This window comes from Candoia aspera, chromosome 14, assembly GCF_035149785.1.
Source record: "Candoia aspera isolate rCanAsp1 chromosome 14, rCanAsp1.hap2, whole genome shotgun sequence".
Lineage (NCBI taxonomy): Eukaryota > Metazoa > Chordata > Lepidosauria > Squamata > Boidae > Candoia > Candoia aspera.
The window spans coordinates 1,342,149-1,359,377 of NC_086166.1; the positions used below are offsets into that span (position 1 = coordinate 1,342,149).

At 50.3% G+C, this 17,229-nt stretch overlaps 1 protein-coding gene across 1 annotated transcript in view; it reads right to left on the bottom strand.

Annotated features, from left to right (window-relative positions):
- Window positions 1–17,229, bottom strand: part of SLC5A10 (solute carrier family 5 member 10) — a 59,057-nt gene that overhangs the window by 26,517 nt on the left and 15,311 nt on the right. Inside the window, 1 exon segment of the mRNA XM_063315060.1 lies at window positions 15,733–15,868. Coding sequence (XP_063171130.1) covers window positions 15,733–15,868 — 136 coding nt within the window.

The following is a 17,229-nucleotide window of genomic DNA, read 5'->3' on the forward strand; positions in this document are numbered from 1 at the left end:
TGCCGCGATCGGTGGTTTTCCCAACAGTCACGCTTCCAACTGGATTGCATGTTTCTGGGTGCAGAACGAACCGATGCCGTTGGTTGAGATGGTGGGAAAAACAGCTTGGGCTTGGCCCGCACCAGAATGAGCCGACATTTAAGACGGGCTGATTTAAAAAGCAGTTGAGGCCGCCACGTTCTTGGGTTCGGCCTTCTGAGGCCATAAACAGGCTGGAAGGAATCTCAGTTGGTGCTCCGTGGTTTCAACACCTAATCCATTCAAAAATGCAGACCAGCAGCATATTCTAAATAACTGGCAACACGGTGCAACTCCAGAGATGGAAAAAGCCACCCAAAAGGGGCTGGGGTCTGCTGTCCAGGCCAGGCCAGCACCAAGCAGGTATCTGGGGGAAACTGGCAGGTGTCTTCCAAGGGAAGGAAAAGGAAGCAAAGGGGGGCTCTGGGGAGGGGTTGTGCGAAACCACAGGAACGGTTAAGCTGCAGGGACTGTTTGGGAAACACATTTTCTTCCTCTGGCATTTGACAACCAGAGAACTAATTCCAATTTGATTCTGGATTGAGAGCGGAATTTATTTTGGCAGATCAGCTGGGGGAGAGGGGTTAAAGCCAATAATCCATGGTCTGAATTGTGGCGTTGGACGATATTCCTGAAGTGTTTACCCTGAGTGTGTTTTTAAACCATTCCAAAGCATCCTGTTTGGAGGCCATTTATAAATAGTGCTTACATACATACAAATAAATCAATACAGGGCACGGTTACTTTTCAGAGAGAAAGCTGCTACAGAGAGAAAACTTTGAAACCCTGGTTAAGAAGGTTGCAGAGCAGGGTATCCTGGTCTCTTTTAGGGCAGGATGTCCATGAAATGTTTAGCTGGAATTCATCAGTCTGGGAAGAAGGTATGTGGCCCTCTTTCCCTTTTTGAAAAGGCTGAAAACTTTCTTGCATCCCGGGGAGTATGCTCAAATTTATCTCTCTTTTAATAGAGAATTTAACAGATAATGATTTAATCTGGCTGCCTTGAAGGATGTATCAGAAGAAAAGTCCTTTTGTGTTCTGATGTTAGTCAAGTCTGTCTCCAATGCGCCACTGATGTTAGTTACCTGCAGGGGCAGGTAAACGCTGAATTTACAGAGCTCTGAATATTTCCCATGGTAGCCAAAGTCCTGAAAACAATTATTGACTCACAAAGGAGGGGAAAAAACTGTAGCAGCCGCTAAAGACGTGGCCTCCAAGCAAACAGAAGGGCCCGAGCAGAGTCCGTGGCGCACTGTTTATCCAGGCTGTTGCTCAGCCTGACCTCCAGATTAATCCCGTTGCTAACAGCAAAACCCCTGCCCAAAAGTCTCCCAGCAAACCTCCTCTTCCCCACAGGAATTCAGTTCTTTCTTTCCACACATCTCGGAGAGGCTGTGGCTTCCCTGTGTAGAGGCAGTCTACCTGCAAATGCGATGGCCAAAGACCAACCCTTGCGAAAGGCTACTGGGTTGGTGCCCTGGCCTCCCAGCATCTGATTGGCCACGGCAGGAAACCAGACACGGAGGAGGGTGAAAGTTTATATCGGAGCCTTTTTCATGCCCAAGGGCGGCTGGGTTGGCGGGGCCATCGAGGGCCACCAACTGAGGCTCAGCCTTGTAACAGAAGGAAAATTAAAGCAGCTGGGCCAGATGTGCTGACACCGCTTCAGCCAAAGCTTCCGCCACAGGCAAAATGCTGCAGCTGTGAGCCAAGGGTAGGTGTTCCTCCTCGCTTCTTTAAATCCAGGAGCTGCACACATCTGGGGAACTGGCAACCCCGTTTTTCCTATGGCAAAACAAAGACGATGGAGCTGCGCCGCACACAGCCAAACAGAATGGAAACGCGGCATGGAAACCACCATCAGCAACAACAAGAATCATGAACGGGGATAAGAATATGGGAGGAGGAATAGGCTGTGGATGATGGCATGGGGAGGGTGTCAGATGCTGGGTGCGTTGCAGTGCTGACCATTCATATTCAAAGCCGCTTGTCCAATGGATTGTATGGGACTGAAGGACAGCAGGAAGGACAGGCCGAAGGATGTACAGAAGTAAAGATGGCTGCAAGGTTAGGGCAGTTTTTTGGGCAGAGACAGAAGCAGATGGCACCTGCCTTTCTCAAGGTTTTTTTTTTTTTTTTACTTCCCAAGCGAGTCCACTGCCCTGGGTGGACCCCCACCCAAGAACTAACCAGGTTTCTCTGTGCTTAGACAGAAGGGTCCTGCCCCCTGTTAAGGCAGAGACAGACGATTTGGTAACTGCTCAAGAACATTTCCCCCTGGAGAAGCAGAGTTTTCAGGAATTGCCGCATGGCACAAGCAACTCATCCCATTAAAATCAGACAAGAGATTCATCCGCTGGGAAAACAAAAAAGCCGGATCCCTTTTCAGCAGGCAGAAGTTGCTTCCCAAGAAGAGTTAGGACCCATGAGACACTTGTATTTTTTCTCCGAAGAGCTTCGAAAACAGGTTACGTATGCCTGGCCCATGATGAAAGCAGAAGGAAACAACATCTGCAAATGCCCTAGGGGAATTATGCCCTTTTGTTGCAACAAATCCCCTCCAACTTCCTCAGCTTCGGGCTCCAGATGTGGGAACACAGGTGAGATTTACAGTTGGCTCCAGACCCCAACGAAGTATGGAGGTGCGGCAAAGGAGGTAAAAGGTAAAGGTTTCCCTTGACATAAAGTCCAGTCGAATCCGACTCTAGGGGGCGGTGCTCATCTCTGTTTCTAAGCCTTGGAGCCGGCGTTGTCATAGACACTTCCGGGTCATGTGGCCAGCATGACTCACGGAACGCCGTTACCTTCCCGCCGAAGCGGTACCTATTGATCTACTCACATTTGCATGTTTTCGAACTGCTAGGTGAGCAGGAGCTGGGACTAGCAACGGGAGCTCACCCCGCCGCGCGGTTTCGAACCGCCGACCTTCCGATCGACAGCTCAGCGGTTTAACCCGCAGCGCCACCGCGTCCCATCTAGGAAGCATCAGGGAAATCTTAGATTCAAATATCACTGCCTAGTTACACACCAATGTGGGTGTCCACAGGATATGGTCAAAAAAGTTAAGATGGTGACCCCCTCAGTGTGATCAAAGTGCCATCCATTTTTATGTGCATTGTGAAAGTTCCACATTTCCATGTTTTATGTGTGATTGAAGGTCCTCGTGGAAGTTCAGTCCCACCATTGGGGCCACCATCTTTATTATTATTTTATTATTCAAATTTTGTTACTGCCCATCTCCTCCAAAGGAGGGACTCTTGACTTTTTGACCACACCCTACAGAAGCCCAGCACACCAACTAGTCTTCCCAACAAATTATTTCCTGCCTCCCCCCACTTCCGCTTACAATTGGGGAGTGAGCAAAGCCAGCCGTTGTTACACAATTGTCACTCGGATCATTTGCACCAGGATAAAAGTGCCGTGTCGCATGGGGTATTTGCAAGACATTTAAGGCGCAGGCTGATATTAACATAATTAAGCATGATTAAAAGACAGCATCGTGAGACAGCTAGCTAATTGCTCTACAGGACAACGCCACAAGGGAAGCTTAAGTAGGCCAAGCAAGGGAGAGGCAGCCATTCAGTCACGAGGTGGCATTTAGCAGCTTGGCTTGGTGGCGTACGCAAGCCACTTAGCCTTTGTGGCACACCTCAGTTGCCCAATCTGCCAAATGTAGGTTATGGGCAGCGTCCTGACCTCCCATGGAGAAGAAGCGACGTTCAGTCATGATTGCCTCACCCACAGATATCTTCCAAACGCCGGAATGAAGGCTCAGCTGATCAAAAGGATCCATGAGATGAAGGGCTGGTTGGGCACGGCCTCTTCAAAGTTGAGCCCATTCACTCCCGCGTGGCTTGCTTTTGAGTAAACACTAAAACAGCTGGCACCATTGCCAAACCATATTCTCTGACACATCTCAATTGCAACAGGTCCACCAGCATCAAGCAGGAAAAGGGTGGCCTGATGAAGATCTTTAGTTTTGGAAGTTCAGCAGAAATGTAACATGGGGATGGTCTATCGTAACAGCTTCTAGTGACCTCTTGGTCACACATGGTCCATCTGATCTATCTAGGGAAGTGCAGAAGGAGACACACTGGGAATTTGGACTTCTTTACACCTGAAGGACTTCCTGGTTCTTGGTTATGGTGGCACCTTGACTAGGTGGAACCTCTTTTCTCAAAGACGGTCTACCACCACCTATGACATTTGAGAGCAATAGACGCTGTCATCATGCCCAGCTGGTGATTTTTCCAAGAGTCATCTGCAAGACCACTACTGGAAACTGGGGAGCAGAGCAAATGAAAGCGCCTGTTCCCACCATGCAACTTTGGACTATTCCCGAGCCTGGAGGATCTGCAGCATGTGCTGCTAGAGCATGTGTTCCCACATTGCGACCTCACAGCGTGCTTCGGTACTCAGACACAGACCCCAGTGTGTCCTGCTGGCTTTTTCGTGGTGGGAGGGGGGGTCAGAATTCCTAGCACAAACAGCTCTGAATTTAACCAGCTCCTGCAGTGTTTTTTCCCCCTTCTTTCAACAGACAAGAGACGCTCCAGTGCAACAGGTCACACTCCGAAAAGGGCTTGGCTGGTTCCGTCTGCACAGCTTTGACAGCATCACTCAAAACTGGATCCTACCTCTTCCTAGAGGCGCCCCAGTGACCGTGTTTCGGGTCTTTCACGGTGTCCAAAACCATATTCTGCACCTGCTGTTCACACAATACATTAACAGATCATTAAAGTCAAAGCTCTACAGACTCAACTCGGCTTGACTGAATCTCGGACAGCTTTAGGGTGTTCAGCAAACCCAGACTGTTTGGCTGGTTTACTTTCAGCATCTTGTGAGAATCCAGAAAGTGGATTAATCCTGTAACCTGGTCAAGCACGTGGTGTGAAAACAGCAATGTGTCCTGTGTTTCTTTTTTAAAAGGATGTTTAGCTTCCAGCGTCTCTGAGTTTTCTCTTCACACTGGAAAAGTCTGGCTAGGTCTCTGCTCTAAAAACCCTGCCGGGAGCTACATACATTTAAAGTTTTCAGGGTTTTAGTGGTTTTCTGTTGTTATTGTTTGATTATTTATGTGTATCTGTTTTGTTTTTAACTGTGTGAGCCACTCAGAGTTGCGTATGCAAGATGAGTGGCTGTAGAAACTGAATGAATAAATAAATAATTGTTGCTAGTAAACAAACCCCATTATCAACACACACGTGAATGCCTTACAGCAGTGTTTTTCAACCTTGGCCACTTTAAGATGGGTGGATTTCAACTCCCAGAATTCCCCAGCCAGCCTCCCAGGGAATTCTGGGAGTTGAAGTCCATCCATCTTAAAGTGGCCAAGGTTGAAAAACACTGCCTGACAGGGTTCAGCCAACAATGCAATTCTCACAATCAGGAGGGTGGCAAAATTTGGAGGACTGGGGTGCAAAGGATTTGGAGATTTGGAGGACTGGGGTGCAAAGACACAAAAAACGTCATGGGGTGTCCCTCCATTGATTTACGTGGCCATAAATCCTGGAAAGGGCATTACTCTTGAACCCCGTGCGTTTCTATAGCCAAAAAACCTTCTCCCCACAGCGTGTCAGATCCTTTAAAAAGAAAAGGCAAGTCAGCACCAGCCCATTTCTCTCTTCACCTCTTTTGCTCCACGATCGTGTTTCAACCCTGTCCTGCTAACTTTGCCACCTGCCTCAGTTTCCCCTCGCTGACCCTGTGACTTCCCCACTCTTGAACTAAACCTCTCAGGGCAAAGCACTGACTCTTGTGCTTGTAGTAACAACATTACTCAACGCAGACCCAGCCCATGCTAGAAATGGTACTCCTGCTTTCCTCTTTCAGGATGTAAACACATCTTGGCTCCTTATAAGCAGGTGGGGTTGCATCAGACCGTGGCTCCATTTCTCCCACCAAATGCTTAGAAGAAAAGCGTTTTCTTGCGCTCTTGTTCAGAGAAACAACACGCCCTCCCACACGGCCAGGACCCAGATGGAAAAGCTTTTCCTTTTGGGAAGGCTGGGCAAGCAAGAGGGTTTTTTTTAAAATTCAACATGAAATCAAGCCATTTTAAAACACTGTTTTGCTTACAGTACATCGCTTTCAGCCAAAGCGTGGATTGGGGTTCTGATTTTCAGAAAGGGGTTCTTCTCTTTGCTCCTCTTTCGAAGCTGAAGCCGCCCCAAACCCAGGCTCTAAAGCAGAAAAAAAAGCAAAATACGCAATGCGTTTTACATTTGCCACTTGACAGCCAGGAGCACTCCTGGGGGAAAGATGGTCTGCGTTGAGGGCTTGTCCTGGGAGAAACAGAGTCCGTCCTGCCCCCGCCCTGGAATGTGGCCCCCGTCCAAGCAGTAAACAAGTGCCACAAGCTCGAGGGTGGAGGGTGGATTTCACGGGCCGTTCTGACCATGGATCCAAATGGGCTCTTGAATATCCGGGGTGGAACGGTGAACCGGTGTGTGCTGATCCAAGAGAACATCCCACAGATTTTGTGGGGTGGAATCAAGGAGCAGCATTTGCTCTACTCCAGCACATGCGGTAAGCCTTCCTCTGCTTGGGGTCTTCCTGTAAGGGCTGGTGGGATGATTCCCAGGCCAGACAGAATCGTTAGGTAAACCTTGAGCAAAAGTCTCCCAATCTCAAGGCCGGGAAGAGAACAGCCAAATTTCTGTTGACTCGGAAAGGGTGGAGGAAAAGGCCTGGGATCTGAACCTTGAAGTGGTAGCCATGTTGTGTCCATGAGCTTCTGCAGCAAGCCCAGTCTTGAATCTGGGGTGATGGATCTGGAGAGTCAAGACTTATTGCCATGCTTGGTGTAAACAGACACCTCCAGAAATGCTGGGACTACCATTCCCAGAATTCCAAGCCAGCTGAGGCCAAGGCAGTGCCAGATCAAGGAAAACGTTTAATTGCCATGGCTGAAGCCTCCTTTCTCCCTCTCGGCAGGTTGTTGCAGTGGTCATGGACATGTTCACAGACGTTGACATCTTCAAGGACCTCCTGGATGCAGCCTTCAAGCGGAAAGTGGCCATCTACATCATCATTGATGAATCCAACTTGAAATACTTCCTCCAGATGTGCGAGCGAGCCCAGATGCACACCGGCCACCTGAAGGTAAAACATGCCCAAGTCTAGCAAGCGGTCCAGTTGGAACGTTGTCGACAACAGGGACGAGGAAAAAGACCCCTGAGGCGCATAGGAGGCAACCTTTTGCAGCTTAGGCTGTTGTCTTTATTGGGCAAGTTAGGGTACAATTAGCTTCCTGTTTTGCATTAATTGCAACTCTCCCCAATTCCTCTAAGCCTTGGCTTAAGAGATGGTAGTGCTCACCAGCCAATCTGGAGGGTGCAGGGCTTGTGTGGAGAATTCAGCTCAAATGGTTGAGCCCACCACACACACACCCCAAGAATTATTATCCCCATTTTGCAAAGGGAAAGAAGGGCGGACGTAAGGCCACCGATGAGCTTTGATGACGGGGGGTTTTCCAAAATGCTTGTGCTGCATCAGAAAGCTGCTGGGGGGGGCAGATTCGCAGTCGCGCATGACCGTCTTCACATCAGCGCACACTTGCGCCGCTGAAAGAAATATGAGGCTGAGCAGATGAGTCAACGCCGTGCCCTTTGTCCTCTTGCTAGTCACACATATGTATCCCATGGGCCAAAGGTCATTGCTCCCCTGATCTCATTTTGAAGCACAGGAGTGCACTTTACTCACCCGGAGATTGTAAACACAACCACCTTTGGCTTGAGCTGCCCTGTAGGAAGGCATCATCTTGGTTGTCGTTCCAGCTCAGGTGTTTTCTTTTATCACTCGCTAGAGAGCAGCTCCGCCTTCGGCACATAATGCCGAAGAAAGGCCTAGCTGCAAAAGGGAGTCTGTACTTATTCACCATTTACAAAGCCTATAAGCTGCTCCAGTCGAAGCCAATGCATTTTATCCAAGGCTCTGGAGATGTTTGCTCATGCGGGCTCCAGAAGGACCCCCAGAAGCTGGATCCCTTGGCACTCTGGACAGAGCCGTGCCAGCGGGGCCAATGACCCAGAGAAGGTTGAGGTGTGCCAGACAGATGGGTTCCTGCACTGGGCTGGATGGCCTCAAGGAACCCTCCCACCTCCCGGATCCTAAGACCCCACGGCTCCCCTTGCGGGAACGGCAACTCCATTCCCACAGGTCTTCACACCTGGCAAGAGTCAACACGTAGGTGCAAGGGGTCAGTGACGAGGCTTCAGCTCTGCAAGCATGTTTGCCCAGTGACTCAGCCCTTGGCCCAAGCCAACCCTCCGTCTTCGGTGTTTGCGCCCGTTTTTGTTCTCCAGCTGGCTCAATAAACAAATTGCTTTTAAGCTGCCTCAACCGCATTTTTTCCTTTCTTGTCCTCGATTCAGGATACTGAATCCGTGCTTGCTTTATTTAGTGGTTGCGCTGGAAGGGAGGGGGAAAAACGTTACTCACTGTCGTTTAGTAACTTACAACAAGGTTTTCAGCAATAAAGCTGGCTGGGTGAGGAAGGGCCTGAAGAATGAAAAAAAAAATGTTTTTGGAACAAGAGCAATTAAGAATTAATGGAGCCTTCAGTCTCCATCTTCCTCCTGGAGGTTTTCCTTTCAGAGTCTCAGCTTCCCTTTGACCCAAAGTTTTAGAGTTCTTGAGAACTGTATAAGCCGTATTCCTGTTCTCGAGAACTGTAAAAATTCTTGAGAGCTGTAAACGCCGTCTTCCTGGTTCAGGACCTCCAGAATGAAGCAGACTTCCAAAATAAACTGCTATGAGATTAAGAAATCCATCTAGAAGACAAGAAGGATGGGAAAATCCAGCGCTGGGCTTTCTTCAGCTTTCTTTGCCCACGGCCTTTGGCACATCACTCAACTCCTGTTCCAGCAGCTGCTGCTTCAGTTGACCTGCGCCTTAAAACTTGCCCTTTGTTTGCGCGGTTTGACCTTTTTTTACAGGGGCACTTTTATATATCTTTGTTCAGGCTTTCCACTTATCTTCCTTGTTCCTTTAAAACATTTCTTCTTCTGCTTCTCCTCCATGAAGCACCCCAGAAAGACAGAGGGGTTGTATTTCATCGTTCCCCTCTTGCTGACGTTCAAAAGCGTGCACTTGCCATCCAATTGCTAGAGCAGCACCGTGGAACCTCAAGTTTGCAGGAGAGCCAAACGGTTCCTCTTCTAAATTCTAACAGGAACAAAAAGCTCAGACTAATGAATCCAGACTAACTAGGGCAGCATTTCTCAGCCTTGGCCACTTTAAGGTGGTTGGACCTCAACTCCCAGAATTCCCCAGCCAGCCATGGGAGTTGAAGTCCACCCATCTTAAAGTGGCCAGGGTTGAGAAACACTGAACTAGGGCGTGGACTGAAAAATCAGCGAACAGAACAGCATCTTCTGAATAAAAGTGTGGCTGGCTGTGTAGAACAACGCACAGATCGTTCCCCACTGCAACCTTTTGCTGCAGTTTCAGTTCTTTAGAATAAAGCCGAGCTCTAAATTTGGCAACTCAGTGCAGGCGTGCTACATGGATAAGACACATGCATTGAGATGTCCTGTGTGGTGTAAACTAGTCCACCAGGGAAATAGGTTTCGCACAGCCCTTTCTCAATATGTGGGATGCTATATTACAGGGAGCGCATCGCATGTGTCCGTGTGTTGCAATTCTGCAATTTTCTTGTTTTCACACTCCACATCTTCCCACTTCCTTACACCACTAATGAGCGCCTCGGACAAGCCCAGCTGCAGCCGCTTTTACTCCAGCCCCGCCCTTCATCAAAGCCAAAAGCTATTTGGAAAACAGGCACAGCACAATCACAAACCCCAAAAGAGGCTTCCACAAAAATAACCATCCCTGTTGCCTGTTTTTTGCAGCAAGCAGAATCAGGTGTTGGGTCGAGTAAGCACACATTTTCCTCTGCCCTTGGCCTGCATACCTTGATCTGCCACACCACGCCGGCTCCACCCGCTGCCCATCTGGGTGTGAAATCGCCACCCCAGGTCAGAGGTGGAAGAAATGTAAAAATGCCACTTAAATGCAGACTGCCTCACAGGAATCTTTGGTCAGCTGTTTTCAGGCTGGGTTCTCTACTTTGTGCCTGCAGAATCTCCGTGTCTGCACTATCGGAGGAACCGAGTTTTTCACCCGCTCAGCCATGAAATTCAAGGGGGCCTTGGCTCAGAAGTTCATGTTTGTGGATGGGGACAAAGCCACGTGTGGCTCCTACAGGTAGGTGCCTTTTCTTGGAGACCCTGGGGAATGCCCTGATTCGCCCCCAGCCCCAGCTTGCCTGGCATGGCTGTTGTGGGCAGGAAGGACGCCATTGGAAAACTGGGAGGGAGGGGGGACATCAGAGACCCCATACGGGAGAGCCTGCAGCAGAGAGCCTTCCACTCCCATGGGAGAAATCAGACACCTCCAGTTGGGGGGTTTCCACAGCCAAAGCATTAATTCCCACCGTCTTCTCAAGCCTGTTTGCATGGCTGAGCGATACTACAAGATGTGCTCCGAACACAAATACTTGGCCGTAAAAATACGCCTCACTGTCCAGCAGGTCTGAATACGGCTCAGCCAGTTTTCCTCTCTTCCGTGTTCTTTCGTTTTAAGTTCCGAGAGGTTGTCAGCCCCTAACTCAACCCTCCCGTGTTCCCCTCCAGCTTCACCTGGTCAGCCGCGAGAACCGATCGGAACGTCATTTCCGTCCTTTCGGGCCAGGTGGTCGAGGCCTTCGACAAGCAGTTCCAGGAGCTGTACCTCATGTCTCGGAGCATCAGCCTAAAATCCATCCCCATGGGGGAGGAGCCGGAACCAGAGCCGGTCATCATGCCCACTGTCATCCCGCTAAGCCCAGCCAACTCCACAGCGAAGAAGCTGGTCAACCCGAAGTACGCCCTCGTCAAGGCGAAGAGCTCCGAGCAGATGGGCAGCGGCAAAGCCAGCAGCGACAAGGTTCTCACCGAGCAGCAACGGGCAGAAGCCCAGAGCAAGGTCATCCCCGAAGGCCGTGTGTCCGAGAGGCCCAGTAACCTCGAGATGGTGCCGCCTGTCCACCCGGGGCTCCTCAACCTGGAGAAGGCCAATATGTTCAATTACCTGCCCACCTGGGTGGAGCCCGACCCAGAGCCCGGAAGCGAGGTTCTGGGCTACATCAACATCATCGACCCCAAGGTGAAGAACATACAGCTCTCCCAAATCAACCGCATCAAGGTGTGCGACGTCTCCAAGGCCAGCGCCCAGCACAGGCAGATGCTCAAGCAGAAGGCCCAGGAGGCCAAGAACAAACCTGGCCAGCGGCCGTCCCTGACTTCTTCCCCCCCAGTGGAAGCTGCCCCTTTCCCGGCCCAGAACCAGGAGCCTCCCCTGAAAGCGTGGGCCGCCAGCCCCACGGAAAAGACTCCCAGAAACCTGGTCAACGGAGAGACATTGGCCACCTTGGCCAACAACCAGCACCTGAAGCAACTGCTGGACACCCAAGGGGATGACCAAGGGGTGGCTGCCCCAGTCCTCAGGCCGAGGACTGCCCATGCGACAGAGCTGATCTCCAAGATAACGGGACGTGCAGAGGAGGAACCGGTGACGACCGTGGACCCTCTCCCACCTCATCCAGGGACCAGCACCACGAATCCATCACCCAAGGAAGGGACCACTCAGGCTGCAAACGCAGGGAGCCGTCTCAAGGTGAGCGTGGAAATGGCTGGGACCCAGGAAGGAAACGTCTTCCCTGTGAATGGGGTGCAAAGTGGTGAGGGGGAGGAGGACGAGGAGGAAGACTACGTAACCCTAAGTGACCAGGGAAGCCTGTCCAGCAGCTCCCCCCCCCTCAGCTGCCCCTCCAACGCATCCTTCCACTCCGACAAGCACGGGGGGCACAACCCCATTTGCCTCCTGCGGAGGACCAACTCCGACTTCCTCCTCAACGGAGAGGGGCCCGGCCTTCACTGCTTGCAAAGGAAACTGAGTGAGCCTCACGTCAGCCGGGGGACCTTTATGAGCCCCCTGGGGAGCCCCCCGCCAAGGCTAGCTCCGCCCCCAGAGGAAGCCACCCAGAGAAGGAGGCGGAAAAGTGACGGAATGGAGGAGACGAGGTGCGTTTGGGAAAGGGGCCGTCACCTGCATGCTTTACCCGATGGCTACATTACCTATCCGCGCGATGTTCCCCAGGTAGGAGTCTCTGCTGTAGCTTTCTGTCCCTAAGGATGTGGGTTCGGGTCTGCCCAGTTACCCAGCACAGTTCCCTAGTGGGAAATATGGCGGTCGTCTAAAGCATAACTTAGACCTCCTGGAGAGATGGGCCACTTGCGTGGTTTCGCCCAGTGGGAACCTTTCGGCCTTTCTCAGAGTGGTGGGCTGGGAGACAAGGACGACCCTGGGAGTTGCTGGTCAGAAACACACTTGTATTAAATAACTGCAAAGAGCGAGGGAAGGTAAGAGTCTTGCTGCTTCTCACACTGAGCATCGCATCCTCTCAATGGGAGGCCAGCGAACAGGGCATCAGCGCAACTGCTCCCTTCTGCTCCCGGTTCCGAGGCAATGACCACTCCAAGGCTGGAGATCAGGTGTAGGCATCAAGATCAGTAGCTGCCGATAGCTTCGTCCTCTGCGGATTTGCCTCGTCCCCTTTCCAAGCCACCCACGTCGATGGCCACCAGCACACCTTGTGGCAGCAGTTCCACAGCTTCCCGGTGAGAAGGCCATAAGCGAACCCCAAGGAAATTCGTGGAGGCCAAAGGCCAAAGGCCACAACAAATTGATAACCTAACACTGGGCCTTGGTCATGCCTTCCAACCCGACCAAACGTTGTCCGCTCATAAAAACGTTCCCCGCGTCCGCCAATATTTCTTTGAGGTATTATGGGGTTGGGTTGGAATGCCAAAGAACGTCCTTTGGCTGTGAATTATGCGAACTGAAGCCCATGCCAAACCCATCAGGTAGGAGAAGACAGACTAGTTGTACAACAACTGTCAACACCGGGAGCTGCCCGTGCGGAATTCCCCCACTGGGCCCAAGAGGGAAGCTTAACGATAATTTCCAGGACAGCCTGCAGTCACTTTTGGTTGCTCTCTCAATACTGAAGTTACAAGACAACAGTTAATTGTTCCAGTTTTTAGTTTCTGTGGCCCTCTCGTCCAAAGAATTACAATTAGCTCCTGCTGTTCGATTTCATGGCCCCAGAGGCAACACGTCTGCCACGCCCACATTTCCCTCCCATCTTTTGTTTGTGACACTCGTCATATTGAGCCTCCTCCTCCCCTCGGAGGTCTCCAGGTTTGGGAACAGCCAGCTGCACGGTTTTGGTTTTCTCCTGGATTTATCAAGTGTTTCCTCAAGAGCTCAACTCTTGAGAAGACCTTGATCCGTACTAAGTCATCTAGGGATGAGCCCTCCAGCAGCTACGTTGCCAACCTCTCTTCTCCCAAAGTGCCTCAAATTCCAGATTCAGCACCAATGCTAAGTGGAGGTGCCAGGGCCTTGACACACCCAGCTGCCAGGGTCCTCCATCAAAAGCCTCCATGTTCAAGGAGGTGGTTGCTCAGGACCATCGAAGGTCAACTACTGGAAAGAGAGGATCTTTCTGCTCACACCCCAGGGGTTGCTGTGGGGTATCTAAAGCCAAGCACCTCCTTGTGGGCTTTCCAGGATAGTTTGTGACCAACAACCTCTAACCAGATGCATTTTCCAGCCTGGTCCTGGCCATCAGTTTCTACAGCCTCAGCAGAAGAGCTATGAACCCAGCCTGGAGATCTTGGGTTGCTGGTTTTTTTCCTGCAAGGTTCATACAAGCCACAATGCAATTGGTTTGTTCTTGGCACGTCATGCTTTTATGGATGTATTAGGTCATTAGTGTTTATACTGTATACTGCCGCAATCATGTGCCTCTCGGCAACGTAGACTTAATATATCCACAATAAAATACATGGAAAATAAAAACAATTCAATCAAAACTAAATTAAAATGGAGCAATACATAATTACATCAAACACCAATGTGGTTATCCAACTAATTAAATGGAAGAACTCCATTTTAGCTTCTACCATGGTGTTTCTCAACCTCAACAACTTGAAGTTGTCTGGACTTCAGCTCCCAGAATTCCCCAGCCAGCATGCTGGCTGGGGAATTCTGGGAGTTGAAGTCCACACATCTTCAAGTGTTAATGAAATTGGGGGCCAGCCTCATTTCCTGTTCAAAGAGACATCATAGTGAAACATCTTCTCCTGGCCTCAGCCCCAACGTCCCAACAATGAGGGCTGCAAGCCTTTTTTTAAAAAATAAAACAGATCAAAGGGGAAAAAACAAAACAGCAAAAGAAAAAAAAAAAAAGGAAAGAAAAAATGAAGCAATACAACAACAGCAACAATTATATAAAAGGCTTCTCATACATATATACGAGAAGCATGTTGTACGAAGCTGCCGGTCTTCATTGCAGCTTAGTCAACAGACCACAGCTGACTAACAACACGTATCCTAATCCTGGACAGCCCTGAATTCTAGCATTAGGAGAAGCAGCAGCACAGTAGCCCTGCTGGACACCGGGCGGGCCACGGACAGAAATACCACTCATCTCCACCCACACGTGCCGTTCTGAGATGTTTGACAAGCTTCCCGCACAGCTCACCCGCACGTCAATAGATTTGCACAAGGGATTACTTCCGGCTGATGACACCCTTAACCATGTTCAGAAAGTGGGCAGGTCATACCGTGCCAGGGATGATAGAAATAAGAAGTGGCCCCCAAGGAGGCCCAGTTAATTGCCCCGCACCAGGCCACCTGAGAGGTCAATGGCATTGTTCTTCCTGCCTTCCCCTGCCCTGGGCCAGCTGCATTTGCCAAGCTGGGCATGGTGCCCACACACTGGGAATCCTATTGCAGCTAATTCCCTGGGCCAGGCTGGGGACTGAAACCCAGAGCCTTTTGCTTTCAGAAGCTGCCCACCGTCACACGTACAGCAAAAACACCAACAAAGCTCCTGTAAAGCCACCCTGACGCCAAGGCTGGTCTTCCATGTCGAACAACAGCAGAGCCAGTCGGCATCTCTGTGTCCCCACGGGCACACACACACTGCAAAGTAGCATAGAATAGAATAAAATAAAATCTCAGTGATTGCTCCAGGCAACTTCTCCAACAAATCAAAGTTCACTTTGCAGGGGTAAATCCCTTGTGTGAACTACGGGGAGGGCAGGGCAGAAATGAGAGATGCCAGGGAGCAAGCAGGAGAGTCCCATTTTCTATCCCACCAGCATTTCAAAGGCCACGTAGGACAGCTTTCCAGCCACGGCATGAAGCAGAGCTCCCCTGGGCCTGGTGGATGCTTTGGTTCAAGGAAGAAACAGGGACCTGCCTTGGCCAAGAGTCACTTCTCCCCAAATATGCGGTTTATCTGCCGCTGTTCTCATCCTGGAATGGTGCTTCTATTGCTACCAGCTGCTTTAAGGAAAAGTGAGATGCGAAAGAGTTTATAGAATACAAATCCATCACAACAGCCAAGGTATTAAAAAGAAAGCAAAGTTTTGCTCCTTCTAAGTTTCCAAGCAACCTTCCAAGATGGGCTTTGAAAGGAGATTAGAAAAAAACACACAGGTCGTGCTAGCTAGAGGGAGCATCCCTGCTCAGAGGTTGTCTTTTCCTCGCTGCTCTCCAGGTGCCCCAGAGATGAAGGCTGTGGTCTTCACACCCCTTCAGTATGAAAAACCCAGAAGGGTTTGTCCTCCATGACATTTTTTCTGGGGAGTGGCTTACCTGAGTACAGAATTCGGCTAATCATGCACGGCATAACAATGACAATCATCAACAGCATTTTCAAATAGCTGGCAAGGATGGAGCCGGCCTTGGCGTGGTTGAGATTCTTGGCCGAGAGGGACCTTTGGACAATGACCTGGAAAGATGCAAGAGTGAAACCAGCATGCTCCCATTATCCCAGAACTGAAACATTCACCTTCGGAAAGGATGCAATCCAAAAAGTTAGGGGTTGGGGCCCCTTTCTTCCCTTTGAGCCCTCCATCCCTTAGGGTAGGGCAGGGGTGGTCCTTTCACAAAAAACAAAGAAACAGGAAGGTTCCTTGGATGGACCTCATCTAGACTGAACCCATAAGTATGAATGTGAATTGGGATTACACTCTGAAAGAAGCGTTGGATGCTTTCAACTCTGTCACGTCGTTCACCCCAACTTGGAATGCAACCAGCTACAGACTAGGTTGTCCTGCTGAGATTTCCAATGGCCAAACAAGGTTTCAGGGCCTCAGCCTAGCACCTGCCACCTCAAGAACTTACACGGCCTTCAGGGAGACTCCAAAACAGTATTTTTTCCTTAGATTAGGACCCAGCCTGAACTCCTGTGGAAAACTGTTCCGAAGGGAGATCCCAACTCAGGGGAATGTTGCTGTTCTTTTGGAACCAGTTTGTGATTCAAATGCCCCTACACCGCAAATCTCCCATTTTAACTGAGCTTGGAGCATCCTGGGGAAAGACTGGGGTGGCAACGATGGTGATGGATCAGCAACAGGAACCTGTGAAACCCATGCCTGTGTCCAGCTTTGCAGAAACAAAAGCCTTGTGTTTGGAGCTGTGTTTGTTGACTAGGCGTGGCGCCCGAGCTATTTTGTATGGCCATCTACATATTTGCAACTTTGCTCTCTTGCCCTTAACATGACGAAGGTTCCTCTCTTTCCCCCTGTAGAAAAAAGGCTTGCCACTGCAGCCTGTTGACCAGTTCATCCATTACAGATCAATACAGTAGTCCCATGTATAAAATTAGCAACCTCTACCTTCTTTGCTGAACTCTTCCACCAGGGCTCTTTTAGTTTCTCCCGAAAAGTTTAGCCCAACTCCTAACTTCAAGACCCTGCTGCGCTTAAGCTTAATCAAAAGAAAGTCACTTCGAGTACGTTTGCAGGGGCCGGACTCTGTCCTCCGGCCCTTTGCAGAACTAAGCTGTATACTGGACACGGTTGCACACGTATGTTTCGAAAGCCTTTTCTGGTTGAACATGCTGGTTCTGAGGCTGGTGGTCAACTGTTCCTGCTTTCTGCTCTGTCCACAGGGGCCCCAGTTGTTCTGCTATGGATCCAGGGTGCAAGTGTCGGCAGAAAGAGGCAAAAGCCGTCCCCAGCAGCGGAAAAGTTCAGAAGAGGGCAAAGGCCAGCAGGACAGAACCGGGGCCAAGAATCTCACCCCAAGCCCAGTCAGCCCATTGTACTGGCAAAGGAAACCCCCCCCTTCTGCCAAGACTGCCCAGCC